Consider the following 14,407-nt stretch of genomic DNA (forward strand, 5'->3'; position numbering starts at 1 on the left):
TTAGACAACTACCAAAAACCTTAGTATTCCAATCTTGGCCAATGCAACATACTCATTTGTTCATTCAGTAGTAATCTGTACTTTTTGTCCATGCCAAGATTAGCCTGATCTCAGCCGTCTATAACGGATCTAACAGCCCCCATCAAAAGGATAATTTTGACGATTGCTGTAGTGAGCCGATCTCTAGCATGACATTCCGTCTTCTTTGTTGTATCCTTTTGATAATTTGGTTGCGGACATGCTCGATGCTTCAGCTGGCTTTGACGTTGGCCATATCTCAGTTGCCTGATTTTTAAGAAAAAAAATTAAATCTCAGTTGACGTATCAGAGCTCACTCTCTTTTTTTCATCATTCATTCCGAATCTTAAAGCACAAGCTATATCCAATTGCTGAGAAATCAACTTATCTCTAACTAAAAATCAAACATATTATATATAGCAAAACCGTTAACGTATTACCCGGTGCCCTTTATCGGGGAAAAAGTCCAAGCAATAGAGCAACAACGGGTCAAAATGACCCATATCGAAAAAATAAGTCCAAGCTAGCATCAAATGAGATGTCTCAACTACAAAGTTTGTCATAGTGTGCTTGACGACGTGATGAAATAATATAACTTGCTAACAACAAAATAAAGAAACTAGTAGAACAATGAACATATACATACTCATATCCTGACGCTACGTTTAAGAAGAAAAGAGGCCTCAGACGCGACGGTGAATGCTTGCACAGCAACAAACAGTCACGTTGAATAAATCAACAAGTTAAGTTTAAGCCTCATTATGTTCAGTCTGAATCTGAATCATAAGCCCCTTGGTTTCTGGCATGTGACGAGCCAGGACCTACGGATCTACAAAAATTACAAGGAATGGAGGACGCGACATCAAGCTGGCAGAGGACTTCGACAATGTACTCCATGTACGCGAAGTATTGTCACTAGGCTTAAAATCTCCAAACTCAGTACAGTAATACTCCCCTGCTGCTAATATTGGAGCTCCTTCAATTCCAAAGCCTCGAGCTTGGCTCCTCGCTGATCCCCAGCTCATCGATACAGCTTAGCGGCATAGGATGTAGCTCCTCGTGCCACTTACCAATGCTCGCTCTCGCTACCCACGCCCGCCGTTGGTCGGCTTGCTCCCCATGTCAGACGCTCATCAGTCCTTCTCATCTTGGACATGTCCACCTGTCATGATTCCTCTATATATAAGGCCGGGATCCTAGCTAATTAGCTTCACCCATCACCGTTCACCAGCAGCGCGTCTCCGAATTAATCGTACTACACATATCTGATCCACGTCCGCTCGAGAGCCAAGATGGCGACCGCCGATTTCTACAACATGTCGGTGGCGTACAACCCATCGGGCATCGCGGTGCCGCAGTGGCTGAACAAGGGCGACAACGCATGGCAGATGATCGCGGCCACGCTGGTGGGCATGCAGAGCGTGCCGGGCCTGGTGATCCTGTACGGGAGCATCGTCAAGAAGAAATGGGCCGTGAACTCGGCCTTCATGGCGCTCTACGCCTTCGCCGCCGTGTGGCTCTGCTGGGTCACCTGGGCATACAACATGTCCTTCGGCCACAAGCTGCTCCCCTTCTGGGGCAAGGCCCGGCCGGCCCTGGGGCAGAGCTTCCTCATCGCCCAGGCCGTGCTGCCGGAGAGCACGCAGTTCTACAAGGGCGGCGAGATCGTCGAAACGGCCTGGATCAACCCGTTGTACCCAATGGCATCCATGGTCTACTTCCAGTGCGTGTTCGCCGCCATCACGCTCATCCTGCTCGCCGGCTCGCTGCTGGGCCGCATGAACATCAAGGCCTGGATGCTCTTCGTCCCGCTCTGGCTCACCTTCTCCTACACCATCGGCGCCTTCTCGCTCTGGGGCGGCGGCTTCCTCTTCCACTGGGGCGTCATCGATTACTCCGGCGGCTACGTCATCCATCTCTCCTCCGGGGTGGCCGGGTTCACCGCCGCGTACTGGGTCGGGCCCAGGTCCACCAAGGACAGGGAGAGGTTCCCGCCCAACAACGTGCTGCTCATGCTCACCGGGGCCGGGATTCTTTGGATGGGCTGGGCCGGTTTCAACGGCGGAGACCCTTACTCCGCGAACACCGACTCTTCCCTCGCCGTGCTCAACACCAACATCTGCGCCGCGACCAGCCTCCTGGTCTGGACCTGCCTCGACGTCATCTTCTTCAAGAAGCCCTCCGTGATCGGCGCCGTCCAGGGCATGATCACCGGCCTCGTGTGCATCACCCCCGGCGCGGGCCTGGTCCAGGGCTGGGCGGCGATCGTGATGGGCATCCTGTCCGGCAGCATCCCGTGGTTCACGATGATGGTCGTGCACAAGCGCTCCAGGCTGCTGCAGAAGGTGGACGACACACTGGGCGTGTTCCACACTCACGCCGTGGCCGGGTTCTTGGGCGGCGCCACGACGGGGCTCTTCGCGGAGCCGGTGCTGTGCGGCATGTTCGTGCCCGTGACCAACTCCCGGGGCGCCTTCTACGGCGGCGTCGGAGGGATGCAGTTCGTGAAGCAGGTTGTGGGCGCGCTCTTCATCATCTGCTGGAACGTGGTGGTCACCAGCATCGTCTGCCTCGTGGTCCGCCTCATCGTGCCGCTGCGGATGCCCGAGGAGGAGCTCGCCATCGGGGACGACGCAGTGCACGGCGAGGAGGCCTACGCGCTCTGGGGCGACGGAGAGAAGTACGACTCCTCCAAGCACGGGTGGTACTCTGACATCGAGACCACTCAGCGCAAGAAGGCGCCCAGCGGCGTCACGCAGAACGTCTAAATATTACGGCCCTGGCCGCACCACGCTAGCTGCGCCATGGTTTGACTTGGTTTCGTGCGGGGGTGTGTCTCTGTTTCGTTACCACATGCCGTGCATGTACGTACGGGTGCGCATGTGTGAGCGCAGGCATGGATCGGTGTGTTGTGGAATAATTTGGGGGTGCGGTACATGTGTAAGGCAGATGTTCAAGACATTTTGCTTTGTAAAGTACAGCATCACTCTTTGATTAATTACTCGAGGGAATATAGACAGCACTTTGCTTTGAGAAAACTAGAATTATAGTGCGACTTCTCTATTCTTCAATTTTCTTTTTTGCTTTGGTAGCTTTGCAACAAGTTGATGGGCCAAATCAAAATACACTTATCTCCGTGCATATACCAATGCGCTTGTCAGTCTGCCATTGACGCCAGACCACGATACAGTAACAGCACACGCTGGGGACGTTCAGAATTCAGAGGGCCTCCTACCGCCGTGTGGCTCGTCGCGCTGCGCGCCGGCGTCGGAGTACGAATCCACCTGCAATTGACTTCAAGAATGATCAGGAGGGGCTCATGGACTTGCGTGAAGTTGCATCGGCGGCGCGCCCGGCCCGTCGGAGACTCCAGGCCCGTCAAAAATTTTGAACTCAAATTAACTTTTTTCTAAACAATCCTACGTCCGATCCATAATAAATGTATCGGATTTAGTACAACTTAGACACTTATTATGGATTGGAGGAATACGAATTAGTAGACAAATTTAATTTTCATTTTAGCAGAACCAATGCCGACGATGGTAGAGGCAAACCGTGATACGTGTATGACCGTGTCTTTCGGCAATTTTTTGTTGGCTCCTAGGTTTCAGATAACAGAGCTCAACGTTCCTTTGAAAAAAATAATCTCAGTAATGGTCACGAGCAGGGCCACTGTGCCAGTGCTAATGGAGTAATGGTTAACATAGTCAGACCCCATTTATCATTAGGTCCGAGGCATAGAGAAACAGTGAAATAAAATTTTAAATCCGTTTTAAATTCATCATAGAGTTTCCTATGGCTTCATAGAAGCAAGAAACAAAAGCTCTCAAAAAGGAAGAAGCAAGAAACAAAACCTGCCAAAAAAGAAGCAGCAAGAAACACAAGAGTCATAGTTCAAGGAGACAAAAGGGTTAGAACCGACTCGAAGATCTCTTCTTCTATTCGAGATAGAACATCAATTGCACCGATTTGACAGACAGTTTATTGGGATGGATGTAGATAAACAACTCTCCCCTAGAAACGGTTGGCAATTGGCACAAAGAAAAGGATTGGAGATACCGCTATATTTTTCACATCACACGTGAACCTGTACGATTAGATTACTCCTTCCGTCTCATGATATGAGACACGCACGCGTACCTAAATTCTCAATTTAATTAATTAAATATGTATTTTTTTTAAAAACACACTATTAGATTCGTTATCGAAAGAGCTTTATAATGATATAATTATTTAATTTATGTTTAGTTAGTTAAATTAACGATTTAAAAATGCATGCGTGCCTCGTATTACGAGACGAAGGGAGTATTTGAATGATCGGCACGTCGAAATAAAATAGATTTTCAATTGGAATTTCAAGTTCCTTCTGAGGGAACATTAAACTGGAAGCAGTGCTCAGCCAGCGTCACGGTGGGCAGCTGCCGCGCCGTGGAACGCGTGCTCCGACGCTCCTCGAAATTGCCGCTCGAACCAAACGGCTTTGCTTCATATATACACACTCTATTTTTCTTCCTCCGGTCTCCACTCTCCACGCTGCGAACGCGCGAGGCGAAGGGCGCGCGCGCACGCTCCTTCTTCTAGTCCTACCCAATCCACCGGTCCACCCCCGCCCGCCCGACCCCTCCCCCCGCGTCGCCTCCAAACCCTAGTGGCGCGTCCCTCAACTCAAGCCCACCACCATGGAGGCCGTCGCCGGCGATGAGACGGTCGGCGAGCTATTGCGCGCCGCGGCGGCGCTGGTGCCCGCTGAGCACTACGCCATCGCGGCCCTTGTTGCCTTTTCGGTCTTCGCGTACCGCTTCCTGGAGCTCCACGTCATCGGCGACCTCCTCCGCGGCCTCCGTGGCGGCCGCGTCGAGCTCGTCTTCCACCCCGCTTCCGAGATCTACCACTGCGTCGCCTCCAAGTGCCGCTCCCTCCATGGCAGGTAGATACGACCGTGACTCTCTCGACCTGATCTCCATGGTATGGTATGGTTTTGGACATTACAAAATAAATTGTAACAAGAGATAATTGGATTTGGACTTAACTATTCACTGAATTCACTCCTCCAGACACGGCAATTTTGTTGTAGAAGAATCACAGGTGCACTTGACTGTGCTTGTTCTGTGACTTCTGTCCCTAAATTGGGATAACTTGTGATGGGACTGGAACTGGGATGGCTTATTTGCAATTCATGGTTGGTTTACATGAGAGTGAATGTGGAATCGTGTTATGATGATGCAGGTACCTGGCGACGCCCTGGCTTGCAAGCCCGCATCTGCAGACATTGTTCCTGGGGATTTCTGGGAGGCCACCTTCATTCACCTACAAGAGGTTAGACTCTTCGTATGGACATGAGCTAGTACGAGTGCATTACGATCTTGTACATTGTACTATTTGATTATAATGTCCCTTTGCAAAATTTAGTACAGTCTATGCTACGAATTATTTTCTTACATTGTACTTCAGAAATTTAAGTACACCCTGGACTGTAGGTTGATGCTTATAGTTCTATCAAAAAGAAGAAAAAAATAGCTTCTGTGATTTATGACTACGGTTCAGTTCTGCTTGACCGCTTCCATTGCTCTTCTTTGGACGTCAATGTATTCTCGGAAAACAATAATGGAAACAACACTTGTGTGGGAAATACAGAGCGTGAAGCTGGCTGAAAATATATTTCTCGACCAGCTCGAATGAACCCTGAAAGAACTTCTGTGCAGACTTGTGTTTTCTTATTTAGTTTCAGAAATTAATGTCTTGATGTGTCACTAGTTGCACTGGTAATTTTTAGGGAAATTTATGTAATGATAGTTAAGTATTGGATCTTGTTTTTTGGGGAGAAAAGGAAAGAAGAAGAACATTACTCCTAATGCATTCCAACCGGGCTTTCACCCCTTTCTATTATGCAAAACACAACGGAAATACAAAGTTTTACTGACAATACCTTAGAAAGGATAAGGGGGACAAAGGGGGAAAGCAAGGTTTAAACTACGGTGGGCAGGAAACCCGCTGAATATTACTGCTAATGCATGTGTTGTTACCAATGATGTGGTGTAGATTAATGCCTCGAATGCCTCGACTCATTTTATTCATGGTATATGCCTATTTCTTTTGGAGGAGCACGTAAAGCACTTTTCTTACTTCTTGATTGGCAATGGATTGATTACATTCTCTGTACTGCAGGCAGTTGTACACAGTTCGTGATGGTGGAACAGTTGCTTTGGATTGGCTGCTGGCTAATTTGGAGGGTATGGGGCTGTGAGGCTCACAGACTGTAGAATTGTGTATCATATATGGTGATGTCTGACCTTTTCAGCTATGTGGTCAATGCAGATGGGATCATTTCTCAAGATGCTTCAACACCCCTTGTAGTTGTGGTCCCTGGATTAACTAGCGATTCTGATGCTGCTGTTAGTCCCTAACCTTTTTCTGATGTTGGCTTATACATGTGCTATGATTTGAAGAATGTTTGGGTCCACTATTGCATAACATACTAAACTGGTAGTTATCTATTGCAGTATGTAAAACACTTGGTGCATTCCATGGCGAGAAAAGGGTGGAATGTTGTTGTAAGCAACCACAGGGGTCTTGGTGGTGTGTCCATTACAGTAAGTTATCTGATCTCCATGTAAACTTTGAACTTTGCTGCACACTTATGAATTCATGATTGTTTTGTGGAGCTTGTTTGTCATGTGTAAATTGTCAACAAAATTTATGCTTATTACTTGGGCCATAAATCTGATAACTATAAAATGATCATAGAACTTGCTGAAATTCGAATTTCAGACACACTGCAACAAGAGGTTTTGACGGCCTCTGGATGAATATATTTAGTTAGTAACCATTACTTACCCCATAGCATTTATCCCCCTTGCAGTCAGATTACTTCTACAATGGTGGATGGACAGAAGATGTCCGAGAAATTGTTAATTATCTCCACCAGAAGTATCCAGAGGCTCCGATGTTCTGTGTTGGTACAAGCATAGGTGCCAATATTCTGGTACACTCTGTTAACCCAAACTTTCCTTCTATTTTCGCCACTGCAATTGACTATTTAGTAATGCTGCTTAGTTTACTGACACCACTGTCTCTAGAAATTGTTGTAACTGTTACCTGATCAACTAACGGTGGCAGTTCCTCTGTTAGTACAACCATGCACTCAGACAAACCTTAGTATTCAAGTTTTTTTTACTTTTTAAATTATGACTCATTTGTATTGTGCACCAGAAACCAGAAGGTTATGCACGAAGGTGTCTGAAGTTAGCCACTCTCTTAATTTAACATACAGTGTCATCTTTTTTTCTAAGAAAGTAATACTGGGTCAGCCTTGTTTAAGATGCATCCAAAATTATTGCATATAACCCTCTTTTCCTTGCCAAGCGCATGCATCATTAGTTACATTTGTTTGCAGCAGTCACCAGGCAGCTGGTTATCATTACTTTTTTCTTCTTTTTTTCTCTCATGTAACCTGTACAGTTCTAACCACTAATATAATTGCGCGGTAGGAGCCTCTCCTTCCGTTTTCGCGGTAAAAAAAATCATTACTTTTGTTAATTATTTGAGCTTGCTGTCGTACCCATGTTGGTGTGTTATTTTGGTTGGGGTTTGGTGCATGCACGGTGGGTCATTCTCATCGACATTTGATGATCGACCATGTAACCATATTTGTCAGATCTATCACTTGTATGATGTGGATTCTTACTATTGTGTTTGCACCAACTCTTTTATGTACGGAATTACATGGCCCTACCATGGGAATGGGATCGGCTCCCAAGTCCCAACTATGAGATAAGATGCCCAATCCCCCAGGCTGGTTGTTTACCTTTGAAATTAGGTTGTTTAAGCCATTAGAGATGAGATTTACAATCTATTGCTTGGGTTGTATGCCTCTATGTAAAGAGGAACCTCTATGAGGATCTAATGAAGCAGAGAATAAACCAATCGAATCCCAGTCTCCTTCCTCTAGTTATCCATGTCCTTGAGGAGTGGCTTCCATGAAGGATCGCTCATCCTGTGGTCCAGGACCCTATTGTGCTCCACAACATTTGGTACGGAGCCAACGCTTGGCAGCAATGGTTGTGTTCCTAGGGATGTTAAGGCTGAGTTCATGGATCCAAGGAAGACGTGAGGCGTCCGGGTGGGTGTTAATGTTACATACAGAAATACATGGTCCCACCATGGCAACTAGATCAGCATCGAACTATAAGATCCCCAGTCCCTTGGAATAGGAAGATATCCTTTGGGACTTAAGCCATTCGAGATAAGACCTATGACTGATCACTTTGATTGTTTAGCCTTTATATAAACAGAACCCTGCATATGGAATTAATGAAATCAAGAATAAACCAATCTAACCTCACTCTCCTTCCTCTAGTCCTCCCTTCCCTTGAGGCATCGCTACTGCCAAGGCGCTGTCATGCCTCTTGTGGTCCAGGCTACCTATTCTATCATGCTTCATTACAAGCTCCTATAATGCTCTTTCTCACAGTGGAGCTCACAGTGGCGGAGCCAGGGGTGGACCAGCAGGGGCCCTGGCCCCCCTAAGATCTGTAAATTCTTCTTTGGTCCCTGGGTATAAATACAATAGAGTATGTACTTTTATGTTCTGGCCCTCCTTAGTAATCCTATTTGCATTTATGGCCCTCATATTATATTTCTGCCTCCGCCCCTGCTTGCTCATTCTAACTCTATCACCCACACTGCACGACATCTAGAAAATATACATGCTAAAATATGTTACTCCCTCCGATCCATATTACTTGTCGAAATATTACATGTATCTAGACGTTTTTTGAACATAGATACATTCATATTTGGACAAATTTGAGACAAGTAATATGGGTTGGAGGGAGTACTGTTTCTTAGAGCAATCGTGATTGATGTACTAACAGTTTATATTGAATCCACATCTTTTCCAGGTCAAGTATCTTGGGGAAGAAGGTGAGAATACTCCTGTGGCTGGTGCTGCATCTATTTGTTCTCCATGGGATCTAGTGGTTAGTTGTTGGACCTAATTCACTACAATGCACATACTTATAGCTGTATATCCAAATTTACTTGCATGCTTATTTTGATTGAAAAATTTAGCAACTTTTATCTCAGTAAGTTTCAACTTAGTTTGGCACCTCCTTTCCAAATGTCTTTGTCATGAATGAAGATCTATTTCTCACAGAACCTAAGAGCAATCTATATGGTTTGATTTGTTTGTAACTTAGGGTTAGTTCGGTATTGGAGGAGCTTTCTCTAAGTGCTTTCGCTTTACTACTCACAGATACATTAAATATCTCTGAACCTCTTGTTTGACCCATAACAAACAAACAATTTGCTAGAATGGGCTGGCATGGGCTCTCTTTTCTACAACTAATTTAAACAGTAGCTTCCACCGCACAGCACTATACTAGCCCTTAACATCATTCTGATTTGTCATTTAACTTCAATCATGTAGGTTTGTGACCGATTTATTTCCCGTAAGCTTGTGCAGCGGTTATATGACAAAGCCCTTGCATTTGGTCTAAAGGGCTATGCAGAGCTGTAAGTATCTATTCCCTGCAAATCATTTGTACATCACACATTGTACCGCATTTTCATTTTGGATATTGTTCTTATTGTTTTGCTGTTGGAAACAATGTTCTACTGTTGTCTTTGGTGTGCCATATTGTATATTTTAAATTTAGTTTCACTTATTCTTTCAAATAACTTAATTCCACTTGGGTAAACGTTGTCTATGCAACCTTAGTTCATCCATGCCGTTATTTTTTGTAGTTTCAATTTTCAGTTCTTTTACAGCTTGGTAATACCTGTCTGTATGTAGTAAATGTAATAGTTCTTAGCCATAGCGATGTACAAGGGAAAACTATATTTTGTACAGCTTTGTGCAGATGAGTATGATATATTTCCATTACTCTATCATCTCTGCAGTGTACTCGCGCTTGTCTATGCAACTGTAGTGATTCGATTATTTGTCTGCAGCTAGAACAGAACCAGGAAATGCTTTGTGTTTTCCACTTTCTGGTTGCGCACAGGAGCCACTGGGTGCAAATTGTATTTGTATCTTGTCTCAGTACGATGGTACTTCTTGCACAATAGTCATAGGCATAATGACAAAGGATCCAAGTTGTAGCTCGTAGCAATAAAATTTGTAATTGAATAACATGGTGACTATTTAGCAAAAAGAATCTTTTTAGATGCATTTCCTTTTCCCCTTTTGCAGACATCAACCTATCATGGCTCGACTTGCAAATTGGGAAGGTATTAAAAAGGTTTGACTCTCTGCAGAAAAATTCTGAGACTGAATAAATTTATGGGATTTATATTGAACTGCCCTTCAGTAAGTGACTCACTTTCACTTTCTGGAGTTAGAACATCTACTTTCTTGATGACATGTACTGTCATTTATAATATGCTACTCCCTCCGGCTGGTATTACTTGTCAAAATATTACATGTATCTAGATGCTTTTTAAACATAGATACATCCATATTTGGACAAATTTGAGACAAGTAATATGGGTCGGGGGGAGTACTTAGTTTTCGCTGTAAAGAAATATCTTTAAATTCAAGCTGCCAGCAGTTTGACTACTTCTCTACTTCATACTAGTAGTCTTCTTTAACAACTTGTGTGATATAGATCTTTATTTATTATTTTAATTTTTATGTGGCTAGTCACGCTCTATCCGGGAATTTGACCACCATGCCACTTGTGTTGTTGCAAAATACGAGGTACCTTTCTGGCACCACTGCTAACCTTTGCTGATTCTGTCATCTATCTCCTCTTACTGTTACTGTTGCTTACATGACATTCCCACTGCTCTATAATAATAATAGTATTCAGAACTGCTACTTGTAATAGCTAATGCTGCTGAATGGTGTGAGAATTTCATCTTTCACGTAATGATTTTCTATTTTCAGACTGTGGATACCTACTACCGTCGGTGCAGTAGTGCTAGTTATGTTGGTAATGTGTCAGTTCCCTTGCTTTGCGTCAGTGCCTTGGATGACCCCCTCTGCACAAGAGAGGCAATCCCTTGGGACGAATGCAGGTAATTTTTTTTTGTTATATAAAAGTCATTCTGCTGAATTTTCTGTTTTATGTATTTATTGGAACTATCTTGTTATGATTTAGAGCCAACAAGAACATTGTTTTGGCAACTACTCCGAATGGTGGCCATCTCGCATTTTTTCAAGGATTAACTGCTGGAAGACTATGGTATGGTGTCTGTACTAAATCTGAAAAGGTCCATTGCATGTCTTGGGCTGTATGCTTTAATTGCATGTATATATATCATATTTTGATATGCTTTGTAGGTGGGTCGGAGCTGTGTCTGAGTTCCTCTGTGCGCTGCATGACAGCTCTTGCATGCATCGGCAAAAGGTTTGTGCACTACATCATGGTTCATGGATATAAAAACCTATCTCAGGCACTCACATTTTATTTTTGTATGGTGGATCCATTTGTTTCATTCATGTTATAACTGAATGCAGGCAGGAGATCATGTTTTGCAGTCGTCGCTGGAGTCGTCCATTGATAAGAGCCCATATGTCAGCATCATGGGAGATGGAATGGTAGCTCCAGTGACAAATGATGGCTCTGATAATGACGAGCCCCCATCTAACCAGATTGATAATGGATTAAAACTGAATAATGGGGTGAACGATTCACAACAAGATGAAAAAGATCATAAAAGCTGCATATCAGTAGATGAAACGCCTGCCAAAACCCCTGCAGGGTCTGCAAAACAGCAAGGAGAGGAACACTACGCTAATAAGATCCATGATGCCATTGATCCCGTTAGGAGATCCATAAACCAACTCTCTCGTTACCAAGGAAAGTCAGTCGGTTTGCTTGCATACATCGCTTTTGTAACATCATGGCCGCTCCTTGGCTCCCTAGCTCTCATCGTGTTTAGGAAAAAGTTCAGGAAACCTTTGTCTGCTAAATTGTAAAGTGAACTTGCTCGTTTGGTCTACACTTTTATTTTATTTGCATGGCCTGTGCAGCCACTTAATTTCACCTAGCTCTTCACAGCACTCTCTCTCTCTATATATATGATCTAGCATCTTCCTTCAGCCACGTGTGTTCAGGAAACCACGCGGGGATAAGATACTACTCTATCCTGTCGCTACATCCCTATCGTGTATTTCATCCATGAAATAAAACCGAAGTTTGCTTTTCTCTCTGGGCGTTGGAAAGTTGGTGGCGAAAGAGATCTGCTGTTTTTTTTATATATATCAAAGGTAGATTGAGAAAAGGGTTGTGCGGTCCAACACTGTCAATCAGTTGAAGTAGGAAAGACACCAGGACATTTCATGATGTAAGAAATGGCATGCCTTTAGTATATCCATTGATAAATGCCTTTGTATCGTTTTACGGTTATCAAAATATTCCCGGTTTCAGGTAGATCTTGAAAAATCTGATATCATCATCGTTTATATTCTCGAAGTACACTTGGCAACTCATAAATGATCATTTCAGAGTTCCAGACCCATGCGAAAGATCTATAGTCCGAGTTCCTCTTCTGTACATCAACTCTTTTTTTAAAGTTAGACGAGGACATGACAAAAAGGACGCGGCATTTTATCAAAATACCGGCGGCTATTTACTTGTTTGTCATGTACTTTTGGCGCAGTGACTAGGTACATCTCTCTCAACTTCCTTTTCATGGTTTATCTGATTCTTGGCCTTACACACATGCCCGGTCTCTTTTTCACTTTTGTTCTTGGCCTAGCACACACATATTCCCTGCCTTTTTATGCCTAGGGATAAGATATGTTTCCCCAGTTGCAAGTCACGATTCTCATTTTGTTTGGGAGATATACTTGCATCTTCCTCCGAGTGATCAGGCTAATCTGTTTGACTTGTCTAGCGACATCATTGCTCGCTTTGGTTATTCGCTCTACCCTCCTCTTGTTGATGTTTGCTTGAACCATTTCGCTCTCACGATGGAAGATTAAACAAAGTACTAAGGTCAACTGCGATCCACGATGGAATTTCCAACTCTAGTCTAGGACTGGATAATAAAATAATACGGAGTAGTTGTGCGCACATGCTGATCCTACTACTGCCAAGTGTACCAACCCATGAGATTATATTACACATTGAGTTTGGCAAAACGACTACGTCTAGTTGTCGATGTGCATATGACTATTCTGCTTTAAGCAGGGTGTGTCTCAACGGCCCCACAGTGATGTGGATTGGAAATTTGGAAGCACACGGGCTTATGCTTCTGTTCTGTGTGTGATCTTCCGTGGGGCTCCTCTTCGTCATGTGGTTCGAGTGACCTCAGCGATGATATCAAATGGAATGCGCCCGCGTGGTTTTTTCTACACTGGTAGTGGTAGGATCGCAGTGTGCATTATTGATGGCTAGGATCCAAACCCCACGAGAAGTGGGGTGTATTAGCTGGGTGGCCTCTGTCTTAATTGTACTGCCTTTGTCTCTAAAAAAATTATATCAATGATACGTGGGTTGCGTCCTATAAAAGTTCTTATATTTGATTTGCATTGAAAAAAAATCAATAGTATAAAATCAAATGTAGGATCAAAGTTAAACCTCGGACTGTGCGGATGCTATTCTTTGAAAAGCAGACAAAATACTACTACCTCCGTTCCTCCTGAATATAACGAATTCTAACTTTTTACTAAGTCATACTTCCTCCGTTCCTTATATTAATTAGGACGTATATTGTTTTCTTTAACCGAATGTTTGACTAAGGATTACTCCATCGATGTGTGACTTATGTGAAACAAATCATAACTATAAACAAGTACTTTTGAATACGAATAGAATGATATCAATTTTATCGCACAAAACTTATATATTAATAAACTATTTTTTGTCAAAAGACTCAGTCAAAGGAAACAATATAAACCTTAATTTAAGGAACACCTTTTACGATTTGACCATGTTTATGGCAAAACGGGAGTAACATCTACAATATCAATAGGCACACTATAAAATATACTCGCTTCGTTCCATATTACAAGGCACACACGCATTTCAAGATTTTGCTTTAACCACCAATTAGACTAACGAAATGTGAATTGTGTGTTATTAAAATTATACCACTAGATTCATATCTGAAAGAAGTTTCCGATGGTATAATTTTTATAATACATAATTCACATTTGTTTAGTCTAATTGATGGTCAAAGTTGGACGCCTTGTATTATGGAACGGAGGGAGTATGTCATAGCAGATTTAATAAATAAAAAATAGATTGTACTCTCTCCGGTCCATAAAAAGTGTCGTCCATTTATTATAAAATTTGTGCTAACTTAGTACTAAATGGGCGATACTTTTTATGGACCCGAGAGAGTACATATTTATAGTTTTTTTTTCTATACATTTAGTCACTGTTTAACAAGTTTGATTAGGAAGTATATTTGACGGGCTTCTCTCATGGACGTCAAA

The 14,407-nt window shown here is 43.5% G+C and overlaps 2 protein-coding genes across 2 annotated transcripts; both read left to right on the top strand.

The window, feature by feature from the left end:
• The first annotated feature begins 1,246 nt into the window (after positions 1-1,246).
• Positions 1,247-3,034, top strand: LOC100830191 (ammonium transporter 3 member 1). Its single transcript, XM_003564669.3, has one exon. The coding sequence runs from the start codon at positions 1,311-1,313 to the stop codon at positions 2,784-2,786; it is 1,476 nt and encodes a 491-aa protein (XP_003564717.1). The 5' UTR covers positions 1,247-1,310; the 3' UTR covers positions 2,787-3,034.
• Positions 3,035-4,580: 1,546 nt separating this feature from the next.
• Positions 4,581-12,170, top strand: LOC100829888 (embryogenesis-associated protein EMB8). Its single transcript, XM_003564668.4, has 14 exons — positions 4,581-4,945; positions 5,245-5,334; positions 6,184-6,248; positions 6,334-6,410; positions 6,519-6,608; positions 6,878-7,000; positions 8,919-8,996; positions 9,446-9,531; positions 10,211-10,259; positions 10,661-10,717; positions 10,907-11,037; positions 11,121-11,204; positions 11,303-11,369; positions 11,480-12,170. Exons 1-14 carry the CDS (start codon positions 4,698-4,700, stop codon positions 11,939-11,941), a joined length of 1,707 nt encoding a protein of 568 aa, XP_003564716.1. The 5' UTR covers positions 4,581-4,697; the 3' UTR covers positions 11,942-12,170.
• The last annotated feature ends 2,237 nt before the right edge of the window (positions 12,171-14,407 follow it).

This window comes from Brachypodium distachyon, chromosome 2 (genome assembly GCF_000005505.3).
Source record: "Brachypodium distachyon strain Bd21 chromosome 2, Brachypodium_distachyon_v3.0, whole genome shotgun sequence".
In the NCBI taxonomy this organism is placed as follows: domain Eukaryota; kingdom Viridiplantae; phylum Streptophyta; class Magnoliopsida; order Poales; family Poaceae; genus Brachypodium; species Brachypodium distachyon.

Excerpts from the sequence above, each read along its gene's own strand:
- LOC100830191 (XM_003564669.3), top strand. The coding sequence starts at position 1,311 with ATGGCGACCGCCGATTTCTACAACATGTCGGTGGCGTACAACCCATCG.
- LOC100829888 (XM_003564668.4), top strand. The coding sequence starts at position 4,698 with ATGGAGGCCGTCGCCGGCGATGAGACGGTCGGCGAGCTATTGCGCGCC. Across the intron at positions 8,997-9,445 it reads GTTCTCCATGGGATCTAGTG|GTTTGTGACCGATTTATTTC; the intron begins GTTAGTTGTTGG and ends TCAATCATGTAG. Across the intron at positions 9,532-10,210 it reads CTAAAGGGCTATGCAGAGCT|ACATCAACCTATCATGGCTC; the intron begins GTAAGTATCTAT and ends CCCCTTTTGCAG.